At 43.8% G+C, this 22,487-nt stretch overlaps 1 protein-coding gene across 2 annotated transcripts in view; it reads left to right on the top strand.

Annotated features, from left to right (window-relative positions):
• LOC138982486 (protein mono-ADP-ribosyltransferase PARP14-like) overlaps positions 1–22,487 on the top strand; it is a 33,257-nt gene that overhangs the window by 5,493 nt on the left and 5,277 nt on the right. Inside the window, exons 2-6 of one of the 2 annotated variants that reach the window (XM_070355789.1) lie at positions 1,642–1,935; positions 2,218–2,511; positions 3,164–3,406; positions 5,426–5,659; positions 6,092–6,669. In XM_070355789.1, the coding sequence (XP_070211890.1) occupies positions 1,642–1,935; positions 2,218–2,511; positions 3,164–3,406; positions 5,426–5,659; positions 6,092–6,669 (1,643 nt within the window). The remainder of the gene's footprint in view (positions 1–1,641; positions 1,936–2,217; positions 2,512–3,163; positions 3,407–5,425; positions 5,660–6,091; positions 6,670–22,487) is intronic. The other variant, XM_070355791.1, reaches the window with a different exon arrangement.

Genomic DNA, 22,487 nt, shown 5'->3' with positions numbered 1-22,487 from the left:
GAACTTTCCTGTCTAAAAGTCTGCGCTGGCGATATGGATTATTAGTTGATATTAATGGTGGCAATATCGCAAGTAAGTAGTTTGGCACCTTACGGTGTACAATCTTGTGAAATAATATCGATTTTTGACGTTTACGCCTCTCTTAAAATGAAATAAAGCCTGACTCGTTGTACAGTTGTTGATGGCTTGTACCGCGGACTGCTCCAACAATGGTCTTCATCTTCAAAGCTTCATTTTTGGCGGGAAGTGATATCTGAAGAGGTTGATTTTGTGTGTTAGTGTTAGTGTTAGTGTGTGTGTGTGTGGGGGGGGGGGGGGTTTGTGCAATAACGCATCCTTTGAACACTTCTATGACAAATGACCAAAATATCGTTTTTCTAGCAAAGGACCCGCTCCTTCCAAGGGTATAGTACCTTGTAAACGCCCACCCCCCACTTTTGGGCAAAACTGGTACATAGGGTGGGTGGGCGTATTCAAGGTAGTTAACGGTAATATCATGTTAACCATCAATTTAAAAAAAACCCTCATTCTCGCCTAAAATTAATTTTTTTAATCAATTTTGATATTACAACGTACTCTTTTGCACACGAAGAAAATAAACAAAAACAAACAAAATTAATGACAAAGAGTAAAACAAAACAAAAATTAAGGCCTGATGGCGATTCGAACCCGACTCAATGGCGCATCAGGCGAATTCGATAACCGTTCGGCTACGGAATCAGACACCAAATTCTCGCCACTGTAATGCATTAAACAAGACGCAAGCACGCTTTTGCAACACGCCGTGATCGAGCATCGGTTGAAATCTTTCGCGAGCAGAAGCTCGTATTTGACCGCAATGCATCGGTGCTTAAAGGACACCAATGTGTGTCCATGAGGGACATAAATCTACGAACAATATTTGAACAAGATTTATTCGAACTTGACGGTTTTAATGGACAGTGTTGGTGAAGTTACTGACAGGTAGCGACTTTACAGGAGGGGGAGGGGTCCTCTAACTTTACAGCTCGGAGACAACCCGGTAAGGACTTACCGGTGTTTCATAAATAACACTTAGCAGTTGGCGGACTTATTGAGTTTTACAGGCCAGTATATGAGTTGCAGCTTTTTCAAGAATAAATCTTGTTGAAATATTGTTTGTAGAGAGGAGCAAGCATGAGGAATCTCCAATTCTAAAAATAACCAATTCTGGTAGCTGCCGACCTTCCGCCAGACACACATTAATACCGGGGGGAAATAAATAATTACTGGGCAGTAAAAATAAATACCGGGCGGTAGTTAAACGACAGTTTGACTTTAAAGGACACAAATTTGCAGCTTTTTCAAGAATACGAGCCCAGGTCTTAAAAAGGAGCTACTCTTAAGTTAATATGGGGAGGGGGAGGGGGGAGGGTCTTAAAAGGAGGGTTCCACTGTAATGAAATAAACACTAACATCTTATTGTCAGATCAGTTTTATGAAGCTTGTATATGGTGCAAGAGGATTGACTTATAAATGTGCAATACAAAATCATGTTTGTGAACTAAAAGGATAACTTGGAAAATGTAAACTTCTTCACAAAATATATTATCACAGGCTTGAAAGCAAAACAAAAAGACAGCCACCTTTAATTTTTGCTCTTTGTTAAATCCTTTTTTTAAGTGGCACAGAACGTTATCACCATGCCACACAAAATTGGAGGCCGTGACCTTGAGGTGTCCTTGTACACGCCAAAGAAAGCAGCACCAATGCGACACAAGTCCCAGGAGCCTGCAGAGGAAGAAGAAGAAGCTCCACTGCGAACTGTTGTGTTTCATATTGGTCAGGAGACTTCAGAGAGCGAGGACACCTACGCCCTTTACTTTGAAAGCCCTCGACATGGGGGTGGAGAGGTGGAGGCAGTCAACATTGACAAAGACAAAGGGCTTGTTTATATCACCTTTGAGGAGCCTTCAGGTTGGTGAGCTTGCGGAGTAATTAGAAAAAAAAGGAAGTGATCATGGGGGGTTCCACTGTAATGAAATAAACACTAACATCTTATTGTCAGATCAGTTTTATGAAGCTTGTAGGTGCAAGAGGATTGACTTATAAATGTGCAATACAAAATCATGTTTGTGAACTAAAAGGATAACTTGGAAAATGTAAACTTCTTCACAAAATATATTATCACAGGCTTGAAAGCAAAACAAAAAGACAGCCACCTTTAATTTTTGCTCTTTGTTAAATCCTTTTTTTAAGTGGCACAGAAAGTTATCACCATGCCACACAACATTGGAGGCCGTGACCTTGAGGTGTCCTTGTACACGCCAAAGAAAGCAGCACCAATGCGACACAAGTCCCAGGAGCCTGCAGAGGAAGAAGAAGAAGCTCCACTGCGAACTGTTGTGTTTCATATTGGTCAGGAGACTTCAGAGAGTGAGGACACCTACGCCCTTTTCTTTGAAAGCCCTCGACATGGGGGTGGAGAGGTGGAGGCAGTCAACATTGACAAAGACAAAGGGCTTGTTTATATCACCTTTGAGGAGCCTTCAGGTTGGTGAGCTTGCGGAGTAATTAGAAAAAAAAGGAAGTGATCATGGGCTTACCTCAGGTCTCTATTTGCAAAATTCTTCAAGAGGAGGGGTGTTCTTGTTCATGAATGCAGTTGGTTTCCAAGGGGTTCTTTCGAAAATGGATCTGAAACTCGTCTGTCATTTCTTGCACCAGAGTACTGTGTTGAAAAAAACAACACAGGTTATCAGATAACACTCATTTTACTTATGGGATCATATACCTTTCAGTATACTGTTTCCTGTAAAACCAGGACCACAACATTATCAAGTTATTTGCCTCAACCTTTTCAGAAGGTGACAGAAACATGCAGTGGAGTATCAAGTATTGGATACCGTAGTGTGGATGAGGAAATAAAAATGAAATAACTGCTTACTTGTGCTCAGGTGCATGTGCTTATACATATTGATTAAACAGATATTACTGTGACTGTAGAAAAGAACAGTTGAAACAACCCTGTGCTTTTGTGAACAAAAAACAATTGACAAGTGGCTCTATCCCATCACCCCCCTTCCCTCCGTCGCGATATAACCTTGAACGGTTGAAAACGACGTTAAACACCAAATAAAGAAAGAAAGAAACAACCCTGTTACGTTGTGGCAAACTATTTACCTCCCACTGTTATAATGTGCAGTGGCGGAGAGAGTGGCAGGGAAAACACACAGGATCGCAGGTCGCCAAGTGGAGGTCACGCTTTTCCAACCCCCCAAGCCAAGGCCTACGTATCCTGAGAAGCTGCTGTTCAAGAACATCGCGGACGGCACTGCGCGCGACTGCCTCTGTATGTACCTGGAACGTATCACAGGTCTGGATCCTGCCGAAGTTTTGTACGGGGACGAAGTGGGAACCGTACTGGTCACCTTTGACCATGAGCCAGGTATGTGAAATGCCTGCTCCAATGAGGGGGCACCTGCCAATAAAGGACAACTTTTAGTGTCCCTTTCTCTGTTAACTTTATGAAACTGTCATGAAAGGACACCTTAAGTGAACAGACAGCTCAAGTTGGTCCCAAGGGTTCCGCTCATTACAGTAATTGCTGTAGTTTGATGCTGCATTTGAAAAATGCAAACATGAAGTACTGTGACATGTTAAAGGGCAGCTGTCGGGTTGCCTGGTCTCAAAAATGCGCGGAGTCGCGTGCAAAAACGCGTTTAAGAGTTTTCCGAGTTGCTTCAACTAAAGACTGTTGATTTGGTCCAGAAGAAGACACTTTCATCATTAGTTTGAAACCATTAAAATGCGTGAAACTTTCTGCTAGTTCTCACAATCCGCAAAAAAACGAAGCAGTTGGCAGGCCGAAACGACTCAAAATCCGCGACCGACAACTCTGTCAGCACAAGAAAGACGCCGCAGCGTTAGCCTTGCTGTGACGTCACTCGAGGAAGCCGATAAGGCCGCTGTGAAGTTTACAGTACAATGTAGACTACAGCTGGACATCTGTAATGCTGTACGCGTGATTGATTCTTGCACAAAGTAAAGTATTAGGATGGTAATATCTTCTCAAGACCCACGTTCACATTTTCTCTTCTTTGATCTGACCGACTGCAACCTTTACAAGTCATTTCTAAAGTGGTTCACATGCTGTTGCTACTCCTCCAGTCCACCCGGTTAAACCATAAAGTTGCTCAACCACAGACCCTCGTGTCCCTTGTCAGCAGACACTGTACACTTATGAAGAAGGTCCGCTTGAGGTGTCACACCAATTACCGTGTACGTGTGAGGTACTGAATTCAAGACAAAAGCCAACTCTGTCGGTGGGAAAATCTAGGAAAGAGATGATGATAATACATCTTCAGTTACTCACTCAAGTAGATAGACGAGATAAGATAAAGGGAAGAGAGACGGAGACAAAGATGAAACAGTGGATCTAGTGTGGAAAATGGGGGAGGGGGGTTCGGCCGCAAAAAATCAAAGATGAATTTGTCAAACTGTGTTTGTGATGGTTATCGTGTGTGTGTGTGTGTGTGTGTGTGTGTGTGTGTGTGTGTGTGTGTGTGTGTGTGTGTGTGTGTGTGTGTGTGTGTGTGTGTGTGTGTGAGATAACACGTATGTGTGAGTGTGTCTGTGTATATGTGTGATTGTCTGTGTGTCTGTGTGTGAGTGTGTTTGTGTGTGTGTGTGTTTGTGTTCCTCGACGCGTGACAATATCTGCCAATAAGTTGAACAAAAACAGGGTTCAAGTGGAACAAAAACAGGAGGGGGACGGACGACATGTTATGAACTCCGTTTTTTACTGCGAAATTTTGGCCTGAGAGAAGTCACCCCATCCTAAGTTTCTCTTCACCTACCCGTGAAGTATGCTTGAGGGCTTGACTAGACAACCCGATTGCGCCCATTACACGGCATAAAGAGAGCACCGTTCAACCCGGCCGATTCCGCGACTGACGTCACGCGTCCAAGGGAAGTAATTTTCGAGCGGGCTGCATTGACTCGGCCAAGAATGCAAACTTTCTTCGATTAAAGACATTGTAGCATGTCTAAAGTCTTCGGACTTGTGTTATCAAGCTGTCAAAATCACCAAGTAACTTTTAAGTATAGTTTCAGTTACATGATAACTCATTCTAAGGAACAGATTTTGAGAGCCACAACCCGACAGCTGCCCTTTAAGCTTCCCTCACTCATGAACTTGTGCTGTGAGGGCACCCAATCAAAAATAAAAATGTTTAATTTTTTGTCTGTTGAGTCTCACTGCTGTGCTCTTCTTGATATGCATTTATCAGTCCAACAAAAAAATCCCCTAGTGTAGACACTTTTTTGGTTATCTGTTCTCCTGGACATACCTTGTTACACACACACACACACACACACACACACAAACACACACACACACACACACACACACACAAACACACACACACACACATTAAAATGGCAACATACATGTGTTTTCCCTTAGATCTAGTCAAGACTGCACAGTTCTGCCAGAAGAGGAAGTTGGAAGGACGGCAGCTGACTGTGGCCAAGGTTCCAATCTCCAACTGTCTGCTTGTGGAAAATCTCAATGACAGGACGACAGAGGACACTGTGGAGCTGTACTTTGAGAACAAGCGCAGTGGAGGGGGTGCTGTGGAGAAAGTAGAGATGGTGCCAGAGGAGAACAAGTGTTTCGTCTTCTTTGAAGATCATGAGGGTGAGTTATGGCTGTGAAATTTGGATTAGGAGATGCAAATGAAACTTCTGTGTGCATATAAAATTTGCTATACTCATATCTTGGATGACTTGTTATTTAGAACCTCTAATGTCCTGTCCATCTGTTTATTTTGATGACGGTGTTTGAAGTTAACACCAATTTGTTTTATCCGCAACAAGCTTCTGGTGATTACTGAACTACAGATGTAGTACATTAAGTTGGTAGTGAGAGGAAATCTTCGATCACTTAATGACTCTCTCTATCTACTTTCAGCAGACAATATTTTGGTTAAAATGTGTTCATCTGTGTCTGTCCCTCTGTCTGCATGTTCATGCATTCGTCTGTCTGTCTATACATGTCTGCATCTCGATTTATGTCTGCCTGTTTTTTCCACGAGTGTACATCCACAGACATTGTATATTTGACTTTCAGTTCTAGACGGAGTGCTGCAGAAGCCACACAAGATTGATGGGGCTCAGCTGTCGGTGAAACGCTACATGGAGTGTCTGGGTCAGTCTGGGGGAAGTCAGGACCCCACCGCATTCACCGCACCCAAGCCTGTGGTGATGACCAACGTAGATCCATACAAAGTCGCCTTTCTCCGTCAGTCCCAGGAGATTAAGGCCGGCTTTCTTCAGCAGCTCTCCAACAGCCATGCAGAGGTGAAGTTTGAGGGGAACAACTTAAGCATTGCGTGCAGCCTGAACCCGTCAGTCCCCAAGGCTCGCATCCTTGCTCGCACCTGGGCCACGGATGTCCAGCAGGTGGCGGGAGAGTTTCTGGGGATGATTGACGTCCTCAAGCGTCATCTGGTGCAGCAGATTTGGCCTGAAGTGGAGACTGTTGTGAGGTCGGCAAACATCGCCAGCCCTAAAGGAGCCACGTTTTTTTTAGTGCCAGAGGAGAGTGCCTTTGTTGTGGTTGGCATGAAGAGCATCGCTAAAGAGCTCCTTGACAAGATCAACACTGTGGCCACAGCGGCGGTGGAGGAGGCTATCGAGATTCGTGAGGTGAAAAAAACCAACACCTAGTATGAGAAACACGTATATGATTACGTGTGTGTGTGTGTGGGGGGGGGGGGTTCGCACGTTCAAATCTATCATTCTTGTCTTGAAAATAGTTCCAAAAGCTTTCAACATACAACATTCTTAACTGAAGTGTTCCACTTTCTAACACAATTCTTAGAACCGTTTTGAACACAGCATGACATCTATATATATATACGACTTGTGTCTGTCTGTGTGTCTGTTCGCGATGCGCGGCCAAGGTTCTCGATGGATCTGTTTCAAATTTGGTGGCCATATTCACGTACACCCGGGACACAACCTGGTCGATGAAATATTTCAACACGTGCTCTCAGCGCTGAACCGATTTTGGTTTTTTACTCTGGATCCACTACCAGTAACTCTTCCTTATCTTCTCCAGTGTTTTCAGCGTTTACCTCCCTTCCTTCGTATGGCGCGCTACGGTATGAGAAGCAGCTTCGGATATTCCCGTTCCGTTACTATTTTTAGAAGGTCACCGCAGTGTCCAGAACGCTTTCCTTGCACCCGTAAGTTGTCCTCACTGTAAAAGTGCAAAGGTCGAATCAATTTATAGCCACGCGAAAAATACACTGTCATCTATCTCTATATATTTATACATATAGATATATATATACGGCTTCTCTGTGTGTGTGTGTGTGTGTGTGTTTGTGTGTGTGTGTGTGTGTGTGTGTGTGTGTGTGTGTATGTGTGTGTGTGTTTGTGTGGGTGTGTAGGCAACACCTGTGTATTGTAGAGTTCTGTGTGTGATGTGGTCTGGCGGCTTTGATGTGGCTGTTAACTGAGTGGCTCCCGCCATCCCTCCTGATTCTAGCGACTACCCTCTAGACAACATATCCTCACCCTAGGCCCACTAGTCGCCAAACTGTACATATTGTTTTTATTACCACGGCCTTCGTGGCTTACATCTTAATCCTTTTATTTGTAAAAAGTTTTGAGATTTATTGTTCGTGTTCCTCTTACTTGCTCATCTATTTGGTTTTATTGGTGATCCTGAAAGGTTCCACTTTTTAACTCGATTTGAATTAAAAAAAAAAAATCATTTTACAAACCCGTTATTCAAGATATAGAATACAGACTTATAATTCTTACCAAGAAACATCTTAACTACTTTTCATTTTAACAAATTCCACAGAGCATTATCAACTCAACCCCACCCCCTGCCCTCCTCTCCTTATTTTTTGTTTCTTTCTTTCCTCTTTTTGAAAGCGGACAAACACTCAAGTCCTTAATGGCTCAAAACCGTAGGACTTTTAATATTAATTTTAACTGTGGCTGTTAACTACTTTTCATTTTAACGAATTCCACAGAGCATTATCATCTCAACCCCACCCCCTGCCCCCTCCTCTCCTTATTTTTTTTATGAAAGCGGACAAACACTCAAGTCCTTAATGGCTCAAAACCGTAGGACTTTTAATATTAATTCTAAGTGGCTGTATGTTCTTTTTTTTTTTTTTTTTCATTCAAACAATTTTATTCACATAAATAACAACAATTAACAATATCTCATACAATGAATTAAATACAACTTATCGAGAACAACAAGCTAACTTTTTTAACGTTTTGTTCTTCGAACACTCACACAAAAATGCTTCTTATCTGTAACTGCCTATTAAAAATACTTTCCAACGGTAAAAACGAATTTGTTTTTTTATATATACTTACGCACATCTTTCCGATTAAGATAATGTGGTTCAATTTATACATAGTTGCCTTTCTCACCATTACAAAATGCATACCAAATAAAACATCACTAACATTCAAAATAATCTTAATTTCTAAAGTACGAAAAATAAATTCTTCAATAAACTTCCAGAATTTGTATACAACCGGGCATTCAAAAAAGAAGTGTTCAATGAAATCAGTTACACCACAGCAGTAATTACATTTATTAGTTTCCGTTACTTTCATTTTACACAGGAGAATGTTGGTCGGATAAATGTTGTGCATAATTTTCCAGTGTAAAACTCTTAATCTAGTCTCTTGTGTTGACTGATAGGCAACTATCCAGGATCGTTCATCAATTTCTACATTAAACTTTCTCTTCCAAAATCCTCCGGAACATGGTACATCTGTTTTCATATTAATAATCTCTTTCCTGTATTCGCTGGCACTTAACACATTTTTGCCGTTAAACAGTGGTAAGGTAATACAAACATCATCAGTCATATTTACAGCATTTTTCCTCATAAATAATGACACAGCAGCTTTTACAACATTATATTCAAGAATTCGGTTTGGCGAATATCCAATCAAATCACATATATCTTGATATGATAATATATCTCCCGAACGTACAATGTCAGTTAATACCAATACACCTCGTTGTATCCAACTCTCAAAAAATAAAACTTTGCCACTATACGTTATGCATGCATTATTCCATAATAAAATCGGCCCGATTGTCCCACGATCGTAGTGGTTATTATCCAGCCAATATTTTAATACTGCTTTCCAAAAGTGTGATTTCACTAGGTCTAACCCTTTAAATCTTGCACTGTTTACATTCGATAAGAAACATTCAAAATGTTTTCCAAAACGCAAATACATCATCTTTGGAGTGAAACTCCAATTATCATTTTCATTTGATGTAGTAAGTTGTGAAACCCATTGTAATAAAAAAGAGATTTGCATTTGCCTAATATCGATCATTTTTAAACCACCTTTTTCAATTTTAAAACATACAACGCTTCTTTTCACCTTTTCAAAGGCCTTCCGATTACAATCTCTTTTTCGCCACAAAAATCTAAACAATAAGGTATTGACTTCATTCAAAACACAGTCAGGTAATACAAACGCTTGCATAATATACACAAATTGTGAAATTAAAAACGTTTTCACAATACATATTTTCCCTACAATGCTCAAATTTCGCTTCTCCCATGCACATATCAATCGCTTAATATTCCTTATTCTTCCAGTCCAGTTATCTTCTACCAAAGAAGCACTCTTATCATTACAAAAATATACACCCAAAATCTTCAACTTCTTCTTCCAAACAAAATTATAAAATGTTTCATCACAATGTTTCCTACTACCCAACCACATCGCCTCAGACTTTCTCTTATGTATCCTTAAGCCTGAAAAGCTAGAAAAGTCATTCATTATTTCGAGTGCACAACACATACCAATGTCATCCTTTAAAAAAAGGGTGATATCGTCTGCATACAGGGCAATTTTAATAACGGTTGCAATATCAACATTATTCCATAACGAGATTCCTCTAATACGTCTACTCTGTCTTATTTTTGATGCCAACAATCCAATGGCCAGTACAAAGTCCAAACATGAAAACCAGGCCCTTCAATCAGGGGTGGGCTTATGATATGCTGGGTGATCTTAGAATAACCCCTTTTAGCGGATGAGCGTATGATACGAAGAGCGGGGCACGAGGTGAGTGTCTGCAGAAAAAATGTAATAACTCCTAAAATACTAATTATCCTGCAACCATATTACAGTTGTCAAAACCCGAAATGTAGCGCTACTTATTCACGTTGCTCTTTTTACAAAAAAATGCGTATCTATTGAATAACTATCCAAAACACAAGGCAGGTCGCTGATTTGTGGTCGGGTGCTCTTATGAAATACCCCCTGTGCGCTTATGATAGCTTGATTTTTCGGATCGGATGCGCTTATGACTGGTTTTTCGCTGCGCTGCCTAGTTTTTTGCTTGATGACCTGAATGATCTTAATTAAATGTTCTCATTAACAGATCATGGATTATAGATGTTACCATTGTGGAGAAGGGTTCTCCATCTTCAAAGAAATCATAACCCACACAGTTGATAAACATGAAGCACATAAGCTTCGGTATTGTTTTGTTCAGCTTAACACGGAGACAGGCAAGCGGAGGCTATGCACAAAAGCATTCGATTTTTCACCAAAAGAGTGCGCTGAGAAAGGCTGCAAAATAGTTGTAACCGATCAAAACAAAATAATAGTGGATAAAATTCCAAATTCCATTGGGCTTACTCCAGCATCTCAGAATGGCAATCAAGAGGCTCAAGAGCCTACGCCAGTGTCTCAGAATGACGATAAACATCCCCAAGAGCACACTCCTAGTGCGGTTAACTATTTTGTGAATAACCTTGCCGAAAAGGCTGGACAAATTCTGGCTGAAAACGGCTTGATAAGTGAATGGATTAGTTTTCATCAAATGATAATTCAAGGACATTTTCCCCTTGATAATATTGCCTTTCGGTTATTTCTTGACGTTGTGAACTATTACGCCACTGGAGACAAAAAAAGAATGAGATACAGTAAAGAGTCCCTTCTGTTTTGGCACACAGGCTATCGCTTATTCCATGGCAGATTCATTCGCTTCATGAATGGAAGAGAAGCTGAAGAAGATAGAAAGCTGGCACAACATGGGGACAATCTTTTGACAAGTGCTGGAGCGGATACGCGTATTTGGATGACCTCCAATCCTGGGCACACTTGGATTTTAACCGATTGACTGTTTCTTTCTTCATGACAGACGATTTACGCAGGTCCTGTACTCTGGAGCTGAGGATTTTTACAACGGAGTGCAGGTCAGCAGGTTGCAAGTCCTTGTTTTTTACCTTTGCGATTTTCTCTTTGATAATGTGAAGTTCCTCCTCTTTTCTTGAAACGTTTTCGTTGTATGTCGGTGGGGTTTCACACCCCCAAAGATCTATGTCACCATGACAGGCTGTTAAAGAGGAATTTATCTTTTTTCCATCAAGGGCAACTTTGACCAGTTTCGATTTGGTGTTTTGAGAAAAGTGTTCCACACATTTATTTTATTTTTTATTTATTTTATTTACGAGGATTTATATCGCGCACGTATCTCACCACACAAGGCGACTCAAGGCGCATGTTACCTATTAATTTAGTATGCCGGGAGAAATGTTCGGCTTGTTACTGGATTCTTTGGATAATCTCTGAAGGCTGGGTACAGCAACATTTATATTGTATGCTCTGTCAAAATCACATTTTTCACTTTTTGTCTTGGTTCTTTTCACTCCAGGTTCTTTCTCATAGATCTGTATCCACTCCAGGTTTGGTCTCAGCTTCTGTCATATCCACTCGATCTTCTGTTTCATCTCTATCCGCTCCAGGTTTGGTCTCAGCTTCTGTCATATCCACTCGATCTTCTGTTTCATCTGTATCCACTCCAGGTTTGGTCTCAGCTTCTGTCATATCCACTCGATCTTCTGTTTCATCTGTATCCACTCCAGGTTTGGTCTCAGCTTCTGTCATATCCACTCGATCTTCTGTTTCATCTGTATCCACTCCAGGTTTGGTCTCAGCTTCTGTCATATCCACTCGATCTTCTGTTTCATCTGTATCCACTCCAGGTTTGGTCTCAGCTTCTGTCATATCCACTCGATCTTCTGTTTCATCTGTATCCACTCCAGGTTTGGTCTCAGCTTCTGTCATATCCACTCGATCTTCTGTTTCATCTGTATCCACTCCAGGTTTGGTCTCAGCTTCTGTCATATCCACTCGATCTTCTGTTTCATCTGTATCCACTCCAGGTTTGGTCTCAGCTTCTGTCATATCCACTCGAACTTCTGTTTCATCTGTATCCGCTCCAGCACCTGTCAAAAGATTATCCCCATGTTGTGCCAGCTTTCTATCTTCTTCAGCTTCTCTTCCATTCGTGAAGCGAATGAATCTGCCATGGAATAAGCGATAGCCTGTGTGCCAAAACAGAAGGGACTCTTTACTGTATCTCATTCTTTTTTTGTCTCCAGTGGCGTAATAGTTCACAACGTCAAGAAATAACCGAAAGGCAATATTATCAAGGGGAAAATGTCCTTGAATTATCATTTGATGAAAACTAATCCATTCACTTATCAAGCCGTTTTCAGCCAGAATTTGTCCAGCCTTTTCGGCAAGGTTATTCACAAAATAGTTAACCGCACTAGTGGTGTGCTCTTGGGGATGTTTATCGTCATTCTGAGACACTGGCGTAGGCTCTTGAGCCTCTTGATTGCCATTCTGAGATGCTGGAGTAAGCCCAATGGAATTTGGAATTTTATCCACTGTTGTTTTGTTTTGATCGGTTACAACTATTTTGCAGCCTTTCTCAGCGCACTCTTTTGGTGAAAAATCGAATGCTTTTGTGCATAGCCTCCGCTTGCCTGTCTCCGTGTTAAGCTGAACAAAACAATACCGAAGCTTATGTGCTTCATGTTTATCAACTGTGTGGGTTATGATTTCTTTGAAGATGGAGAACCCTTCTCCACAATGGTAACATCTATAATCCATGATCTGTAAAATGAGAACATTTAATTAAGATCATTCAGGTCATCAAGCAAAAAACTAGGCAGCGCAGCGAAAAACCAGTCATAAGCGCATCCGATCCGAAAAATCAAGCTATCATAAGCGCACAGGGGGGTATTTCATAAGAGCACCCGACCACAAATCAGCGACCTGCCTTGTGTTTTGGATAGTTATTCAATAGATACGCATTTTTTTGTAAAAAGAGCAACGTGAATAAGTAGCGCTACATTTCGGGTTTTGACAACTGTAATATGGTTGCAGGATAATTAGTATTTTAGGAGTTATTACATTTTTTCTGCAGACACTCACCTCGTGCCCCGCTCTTCGTATCATACGCTCATCCGCTAAAAAGGGTTATTCTAAGATCACCCAGCATATCATAAGCCCACTCCTGATTGAAGGGCCTGAAAACGGGCACCCTTGACGAATCCCGGCTTTCACATAAAAAAAATCAGACAACCATCCACAATACTGCACTGAGCTAACCGTGTCGTTCATTAACACAGTCACCCATTGAACAAATTCTGGCCCAAACCCGAATTTTTGAAAGGCTTTAATAATAAACTCTTTTGAAATACTATCGTACGCTTGAACACAGTCAATTGCGACCAACAGACCAGGTTGATTTAACTCGTGTGACTGTTCGATTACATCATCAATTAGCCTTAATATTGTAGATACTTTTCTGCCTTTAATGTAACCGACTTGATCTTTCTGAACAATATCACCAATAACGCTTCCTAACCTTTTTGCCAAACACTTGGCTATCAGTTTATAATCGCTGTTTGTAAGGGAGATGGGTCTCCAGTTCTTTAATTCATTTTTAGGCAAATCCTTTCCCTTGTGTATAAGGGTAATGACAGCTTTGCGCTGCGTGGAGGACAATTTTCCATCGTCAAAACTTGCATTAAAAGACGCAATTAACAATGTTCTGATGCGGGTCCAAAACACTTTCAAAAATTCTACAGTAATACCATCAACCCCAGGGGCCGACCCAGATTTCATTTGTTTAAGTGCAGCGAGAGCTTCGTTTTCAGTTATATGTTCTGGCCTTTTCTGAAAAGCCATAACAGTTTAAAAGGGCTTAGAGATAAGCTCTAAATTTCTCAAACCTGTTTGAGTGCACTTCGCCTCACAAGGTGATTGTGGAGTTTCGGCACTCGGTTACATTCGTCGTCGACAATGATGGAACACGATATGATATGATCAGGAATGGCAATATGGCCTCTGAATCATTTTCCTGCTGTTCCCATTCCACGAATCTGGGTAGGACCTAAGCTTGGTGGGTCCATGGTTCGGATCCGGCGAAGCCGGTCGTACGGTGCGCCACTCAAGCCGGGTATTCGGCTCTACTTCTTCCCGGCGAATCCGGCGAAGCGGGTATTCATCTAGTATTATATAGTTCTACTAGCAAACGAGTCCATAATTATGGTAAGTTACACTAGTGTTCAAATGAAAGAAAGGATTTTTTTGTTGTTAAAGCCCCACTCCGCCTGACATAAGGTTTACAAAACGATGGAATCTTTCACAAAACAAGAGGCGAAGCCATCAAGGCTCACGTAAGAAATCGACAAACAGTAACACAAACTCAATCACTCCGTCACACACACACACACACACAAACACACACAAACACACACACACACACACACACACACACACACACACACACAGAAAGAGCATAAACTGTTTCATAGGTGAAACTGTGCAAGAAAGCGAGACACTAGATCTAGATCTGTCTGTCTGCATGTACACTAGTCTCGGCCCGCTCAAAATAATAATGACCGAGACTTTCAGTACTTCCTTCGCGTGACGTCTAACCCTCTTACGTCATAATGTGACGTCAATGTAATGTGACGTCTTCAAATGTTAGAGTTTCTACCACAGACATACATACACACGCACGCACGCACGCACGCACGCACATACGCACATACGCACGCACGCACAGACAGACAAAGTTACGATCGCATAGGCTACACTTACGTGAGCCAATAAGCAATTCTAACCTTACGGAACACACTTGCAATAGCATTTAACAGCATTAAATGACACAGTTCGCTTGAATAACTATTTAGCATGCGTAAACCACACACCAGTTGTCGTGGTTTATTCAACCCGAGCCTGAGCCATCTTGACACCCCGTGTGACCAACTTTCCTTGTTTTACATACGTGATGAGTCGTCAGTTTGTGGTTTCAGTGCGACTCTGTATCTGCAATAGCATGTTATTGTGTACCTCTGAATCAAAAATACAACAAATGACTGATAGTGACACAAACCGAGTGGCGACGTCTTCAAAGAAACTAGCGGTTATCGGAAAATTCGTCTGTTTGGGCAATGGTAAGATGCAGCTCATTTGATGTAATAATATCCTTGTCGCGAAAGTACGTGTGTATGCGCGCAATACTCAATCTACACAGACACAGCAACTAACAGTATCAAATGGTTGAAATCTCAGTCGACCAGCATTTAAAAAGGCCAAAGTTGTATCGTTTTCGGAAGCCCAGTTTCCTGTCATCAACTAAAAAGAGCTGCAAGTTGCATGCACCAATCGACTCATTCACACAGTTTACTTGGCATACATCCGGGCTTTCTTTCTTTCTTTATTTGGTGTTTAACGTCGTTTTCAACCACGAAGGTTATATCGCGACGAGGGAAAGGGGGAGATGGGATAGGGGAAAGGGGGGAGATGGGATCTTCTTCTTCTTCTTCTTGGCGTTCGCAGAGGTTACACAATCAGTCCAGCACTGGTGATAAATGTTGTCGTTTTCTCCAACTCCTGTCGACTGCCGTATAGTTTGGTCTGCAAGGGAGTTGGTGACGGCCACACTTCTTTTCGTTCCTCATCTAGTAAGGGACATCGCTGTAAGATGTGTTCCGCTGTTTGGTCCTCTTGACCGCAGGCACAGGTTGGTGATGGCGCCAGCTTGAACTTTCGGTTCATGTGAGCATTGAGCCTGTTGTGGCCAGTACGCAGCCTGATGAGGTTGACTTGCTGCTCTCTGGACATTGTGTGGTAGTCATCTCTGTTTGTCCTTGGCCTCATCAATGCCTTTATGATTGTCTTCTGCTCACTAAAGCTGACACTGTTTTCAGGTTGGTCTTCCACGGCTCCTTCTTTTGCCAGCTCATCTGCCCTTTCATTTCCTGGTATCCCACAGTGTGCTGGTATCCACTGGAGGACAACTCTTCTGGTTTGTCTGACCATCTGTAATGCTTTGGCCAGCTGTGGGAGTTTGTCGTTCTCTAGGGCCTGAAGGACTGAAAGGGCGTCCGAGAGAAAGACAACTTGGTAGCAAGGGTCTGCGGAGTCCTGAACGAAGGAGGCGGCCTGCATGAGAGCTTCTGCTTCTGCTTTATAGTTTGTGCAGTGTTTGCCAGTGGCAACGCTGGATGTAGCTGTATGTCCCCCAGGGAACTGGATGAGAATGCCTGCACCTCCATTGAGCACGGCGTTAGTTGCTGATCCATCGGTGTATACATGGATCCACGCCTCTTTTGGGTACTGTTCGTCGATCAGGGCTAAGGTGAGTGCCTGTCGAGCTGTGTCATTCTGATCTTCTCCTGAGGTAACATGTGGAACACTGGTGCAGATCTGGATGCCTGGTTTCTCTGTTGCCTTGGGGGTTTCCTCTTCTTCTTGAGTCAGAGGTAGAGTGTTCTGTGGAAGGACTTCCCTGTACTGTCGAGAAAGTCTCTTGCTCTCGTGTACAAAACTGCTCCGTTTAAGCCGGTTCTTGGTGAGGTTGCTCAGTCTGTGCTTCATGGGGTGGTCGGGTAGGCACTTGAGCTTCTCGGCCTGTACCATAGTCTTGGCTTCTCTTCTCTGACAGAGGGGTTGGATGGTGGTAAGCTTCTCCATTTCCTTGATGGGCGTGGATTTCATTGCACCGGTGATGAGTCGGAGGGCCTGGTTTTGCACACGGTCAAGGCTCTGCAGGTTTGTCTTGGCTGAGGTTGACCACGCTGTGGAGCCGTACTCGAGGTGGGGTCTGATTGTTCCCTGGTATACTGTCTTCAGTATCTTCTCGTTCGCTCCCCAGGTGGTACCTGCCAGCTTCCTGAGTATGGCTAGCTTGCGCCGGGCCTTCGTCTCTGCCTGTGCAATGTGTGGTTTCCAGGTCTGCCGTCTATCAAAGGTGACACCAAGGTACGTTGCTTCTTCATCCTCTCTCAGAGGAGTTCCACCAAGCCTAATGGTTCCGGCTTTCTGCTTTGGCGACAGTGTGAATAGGGTGGTGGAGGATTTCTCCTTGTTGATGGAGACGCACCAATCTTCTGCCCATGCGTTCAGCCTATCTGCCGCTTGCTGCATTCTGTAGGTGGCAGTACTTGCGTGCTCCTCCTTGCACCAGATCACAAGGTCGTCTGCGTAGAGAGCAGCTTTGATCCCCTTGGGCATCTCAGACACCAGATCGTCGATGAAGAGAAGGAAGAGTGTGGGGGAGAGGACTCCGCCCTGAGGGACGCCATGACGAAGGAGGAACTTCTTGCTTTTGGTCTGGTCGACGTTAACTCTTGCCCTGCGGTTATAGAGGTAAGAGCGAATCCACTGGTACATGTTGCTGGACACGCCTTTCCTCAGCAGTTTTACAAGGAGTCCATCTTTCCAGACCTTGTCAAAGGCCTTCTGAAGATCTATCCAGGTGACGAAGACCAGCTTCTGTTCCTGAAAGGCATCTTCAACTTCTTGCGCCAGGTAAGTGACCTGATCTTCAGTGCTGCGGAACTGTCGGAATCCAGCTTGTTCAGGGGCGAGGAGGTTCCTGGATTCCAGGTACCACCTGAGGCGCTCGTTCACAATTCTCTCCAGGGTCTTCACAACACAGCTGGTGAGGCTGATTGGGCGATAGCTGGTGGCCTTCTTTGGATCCTTCCCTTTTTTTAAGATGGGGATCATGATCGCTTCTCGCCAGAGTTGTGGTAGCGATCCTTCTTGCCAGCTGCTGTTGAAGACCTCGAGTAGCTTGTTCTCTGCTGCACTACCAAGGTGGGTTAGCATCTCGTTGGTGATGCCGTCTGGGCCAGGGGACTTCTTCGCCTTTGACTTTTTCAGAGCTGAGTGCAGCTCGTGGAGTGTGAGTGGTTGACTCATGGCGTCCACTGTCGACTGTCTGGCAGGTCTCTCTCTTTTCTCTCTTCTTGCTTCTCTCTGTTTCTCGGGGCTAACATGGAGGTTGCTCTCAGCTGCATAGCTTTCAGCAAATTGGTTGGCAGCATGCTTTCCAGTTAGCACCTTCCCGTTCTCTTCTAATGTGATCTTTCCTCTGCTGGTGTTCTCATCATTCAACTGCTTGGTGAGAGCTTTCTGCCTCCCTTCTCAAGGTTCAGAGAGCTTGTTTTCTCTTGCCAGCTTCTCCGTCTTGCCTGTAGCTTCTTTTTGAGAAATTTGGCTTTGGCTTCCTGGAGGCGGATGTTGTTGTTTTGTGACGGGTTGACTTCTGCTTCCCTTCTGGCGTCTGCCAGATCATCATCCAGTTCCTGCAATTCATTGCTCCAGTAGGGCTTATAGTCTCTCCTGGCACCCCTGGGAATGGACTCACGCGCTGCTCTGAGGATGCTCATGTTGAAGTCCTTCGCCACCATGTTGATGTCTCGACCCTCGACTCTGATGTCTTTGGTGAGTTCGCTGGTGCGGTGTCTAAAGAGGAACCAGTTCGCTCTTTTGTAGTTCCACCGCGGGAAGGAAGCTTCAGTGCAGGACTCCATGCCCAGGGTCAAAAAGACTGGCCGATGGTCACTTCCACCTAGCTGTTCTCCGACCTCTCTGCTGGTTAGCTGGTGCATGTCTTCCGTGCAGAAGGCTAGGTCAGGAGTTGATGTAGTGTGCCATCTTCTGGAGTAGAATGTGGGGCAGTCAAAGGGACTGTTCAAAAGGATGAGACCTTTGTCGTCCTGCCAGTTCTCCACCTCTTCTCCTCTCCGATCCAGGTGGTCATATCCCCAACTCTGTGAATGACTGTTGAAGTCACCCACCACGATGAAGTTGGAGGCCTTTGCGGGGATCGTGTCAAGGGCGAGGTGTCTATCATTGGGGCAGTAGAAGTTGACAAGATGGAATTCTGATGTCTTCGTCTGGATTCGAATCACCTGATATTCGGAGTCCTCCATGTGCGTTTCTATCAAACAGGCATTGATGTTGTTCCTGATGAGGGTCAGGATTCCTCCTTTGCTTCGGTCTGTTCTGTCGGACCTAAGGCATTGGTAGCCTCTCACTTTGAAGGACTTTTGGGGTGTCAGGTGCGTCTCCTGAATACAGCAGATGTTGATGTTCTTCTCATGCAGGATATGCTCCAACTCTGTCTTCTTGTTCAGGATACTTTCTGCGTTCCAGTGCATGACCTGAAAAGGTCGCTGCTGACTGGGTTTCTTCCTGGTTGTGGTGGTGCCAGTCACTTTCCTCCCGCGTCCCCTGGCGTGACAAGACGGACGGGAGGGACCTCCAGTAGTTGGGGCTGGGTCCCTTTGAGGCATGGGACCCGACGCTGCTCCACCCTGGGGGGTCCTCAATGGGCGAGCGCCATTTCCATCTGTGCTGGTTGATTGTGTCATCATTTGCGTAAGTGCGTGTACCCATGGTTTGTTAGAATGCGCCGTGCGGCCCGGGTCCTCCGTCTTCAGCATTCGGGGTTTTCTGTCGGGGTTACCTCACCCTTAGCTCATGGCCCGTACGTCCTACCCTGAGAGCACAGGGGGGAGGATTTTCCGGGATCCCACCCGGAGCCAGTTTGGTCCGCGGCCGCAAGCGGCTGATCTCCATATCTGAAGACCGTTCCCCTATCCGCCACCCGGGGACGCGCTGGGTTGGGGGTGGTCGCCCCACTGAAAATCCCACACTGGGTTAAGAAAGATCAGCCTGTCCCAGGGAGATGGGATAGAGCCACTTGTTAAGTGTTTCTTGTTCACAAAAGCACTAATCAAAAACTAAAATCTTTACAAATATTGACTATATTCTATACAAGAACCACTTAACAAGGGTTAAAGGAGAAACAGAATCCGTTAGTCGCCTCATACGACATGCGGGGTGCAGAGAAATAAGGATGTGGAAAAGAAGACTTTTGGTAAGTGAAATAAAGGTGATGGATCCAGTCAGGTAGAAATAAGACAACAAGAAAAGAATTGGAAAACTGCAGGGAATAGTAGGGAGAGTTTTCTTGGAAGGAAATATAGGTGAAAGGACTGGTAAGGCAGAAATAAGACAAAAGAAGAGAAGAAACAGAACCGTTAGTCGCCTCTTACGACATGCTGGGTAGCATCCGGTAAATTCTTTCTAGTCCCAACCAATATGGGACTCCCCCTAACCCGCGGGGGGTCATCCGGGCTTCCTACTTTCAAACTTTTAAAAATTCAAACAGTACTGACTTTTTTTTTATGATAACTTAATTATTTTGTGTTTTAACAATGTTTGTGTACAAAGCTGTCAATTCATTAGTTTAGATTTTTAAAGTTAGATTTAGCGCCATAACGAGGCTTCCAATTTGTTTGGGTAGAAATCCGTCTCTCCACGCACAAATAAATTCTTTGAAAAATGCTCGCTCTCTATGGAGGGCACCTAGGATGTTTTCTAGGGGTAAGTGTTCAAAACGAAAGGGTGTTTTTACTGTGTGTAAAAAGCCTGACAGTGTCCGTGGCCAGAAACTGATGGTTTACGGGAGGCGGAGGGAGCCTTTAAATACTGAAGTGGTCAGGATGGTGTGGAACTCACCTGTGACCTTGTTTGAAGGTCATTGAATTGTGTTGCACATATTTGCGCCACTGTAGGCTATGAACATGCAAAATATCAAAGCTCTGCAATCTTTCATCTATGAAGTTTGCAAATGTCTATGTCTGTGGGGAATGCCAAATGATGAATGCAAAATTTAGGGGGCAGGGGTTCAACCGAAAGCGCCGAATGGCTGCCTGAATAGCGGGTTAAAAAGGGTCATACACATAAAAACCCACTCGTGCAAATACATGAGTGAACGTTGGAGTTTCAGCCCATAAGCGAAGAAGAAGGACTGAGAAAGGGGTAGGGGTGGGACAATACATGTAGTTGTGTTTTTTGCTATGGACATGATGTTCATATTCTTACCATAGCTTGGAAAATGAACGGCCTAAAACATTTAAACTTTTAAGTAATTTTCAAATAATCAGAGGTATTTTTGTACTTCTTTAAATAAAAAAACCAACAACCGTCAATTGCACTACGTAAAATTAATTAAAAAAGACGGTATAAAACATACGAAAGTGCTGTGAACTGTGCCTTTCTTGCTACATTTAACAGGCAATCTATCTACTTTCCCCTTTATATCTCGCAAATGGCTACAACATTCGTACTTAGTCGTTATTGTTATGTTATGGCCTGTGTGTGTGTGTATATGCTTTGAATAAACACTCAACTGCCAGACAAATGAACAGGGACGCTGCACGCCATCAAGATGCGAGCTCAATCTATTTCCCAACTCGAACCGTTTGGAGATAACCATTATACAACATCTGTATCGAACCGTTTGGGGATAACCATTATACAACATCCCCCTTTAAGATTGCGAAGGCAAACTTTGTCGCGCATCTTCCGATATCGATTTCGATGTTCGCGAAGCTTTAAAGTTCACTGAATGTTCGCGAAGTTTTCATATGTCCAATCTGTCTGGCTTCTTGACTGGGCGGCCGCTTCGGGTGTAGACTTGGTTGTCTACTGGCACAGGATCACTGGCGGTGACTGGTTCCGGCATAGCTTGCGGAATGCTGACGTCTCCAGGGTGTTGAGCTTGGACCGGGATCAGCGAGGACACTCCAGGGGTCTGAAAGTCTCTCGTAGCTGCAAGGTCCCGAGGGACAAGGTGTCGTCTGTTTCTTCTCTTGCTGCCACTTGGCGTCTGTACTTCGTAGGAACGAAAGGGCAAAGTCTTGGTGATGACGCCTTGTTGTCCAGTTGTTCCAACCAGCACAGGCTGTCCTGGTACTAGTTCAGGCACAACTCTGGCTCGATGAGCTCTGTCGAAGTTGAGCTTCATCTTCATCTTCTGTTCAGCATCGGCTTTGGCAACTTCAAGTGAACCTTGGCTTTTGCTCATGAAGTTCCTTGAAATGGAGGGCACGATGGTTCTTATCTTCCTCCCCATCAGGAGTTCAGCAGGGCTTTTCCCTATTTGTAGTGGAGTGGCTCGGTACATCATGATGGCGATGTAGGGGTCATCCGCCTTTTTCAGTAAGTTTTTGACTGTTTCCACCGCTCTTTCAGCTTCACCGTTTGCAGGTGGGTAATAAGGACTACTGGTAGTATGGTCAAACCCGTAGGTTGCTGCAAACTTTCTGAATTCTTCATTTTTGAATTGAGGTCCATTGTCTGTCATTACACTCTGTGGAACACCATGTCTGGAGAAGATGCTTTTAATGTGGGCTATGGTGGTGATGGCTTTCTCGTTCTTTAAATGGGCTAACTCGATAAAGCGAGAGTAATAGTCTATGACTAGGAGGTATTGGTCTCCTTTGAAGTCAAAGAGGTCCATACCGACTTTCTGCCATGGAAAATCTGGAGTCTGCGTTGGG

Source organism: Littorina saxatilis, linkage group LG12 (genome assembly GCF_037325665.1).
Source record: "Littorina saxatilis isolate snail1 linkage group LG12, US_GU_Lsax_2.0, whole genome shotgun sequence".
Lineage (NCBI taxonomy): Eukaryota > Metazoa > Mollusca > Gastropoda > Littorinimorpha > Littorinidae > Littorina > Littorina saxatilis.
This window is presented reverse-complemented; position numbering and strand designations above follow the sequence as displayed.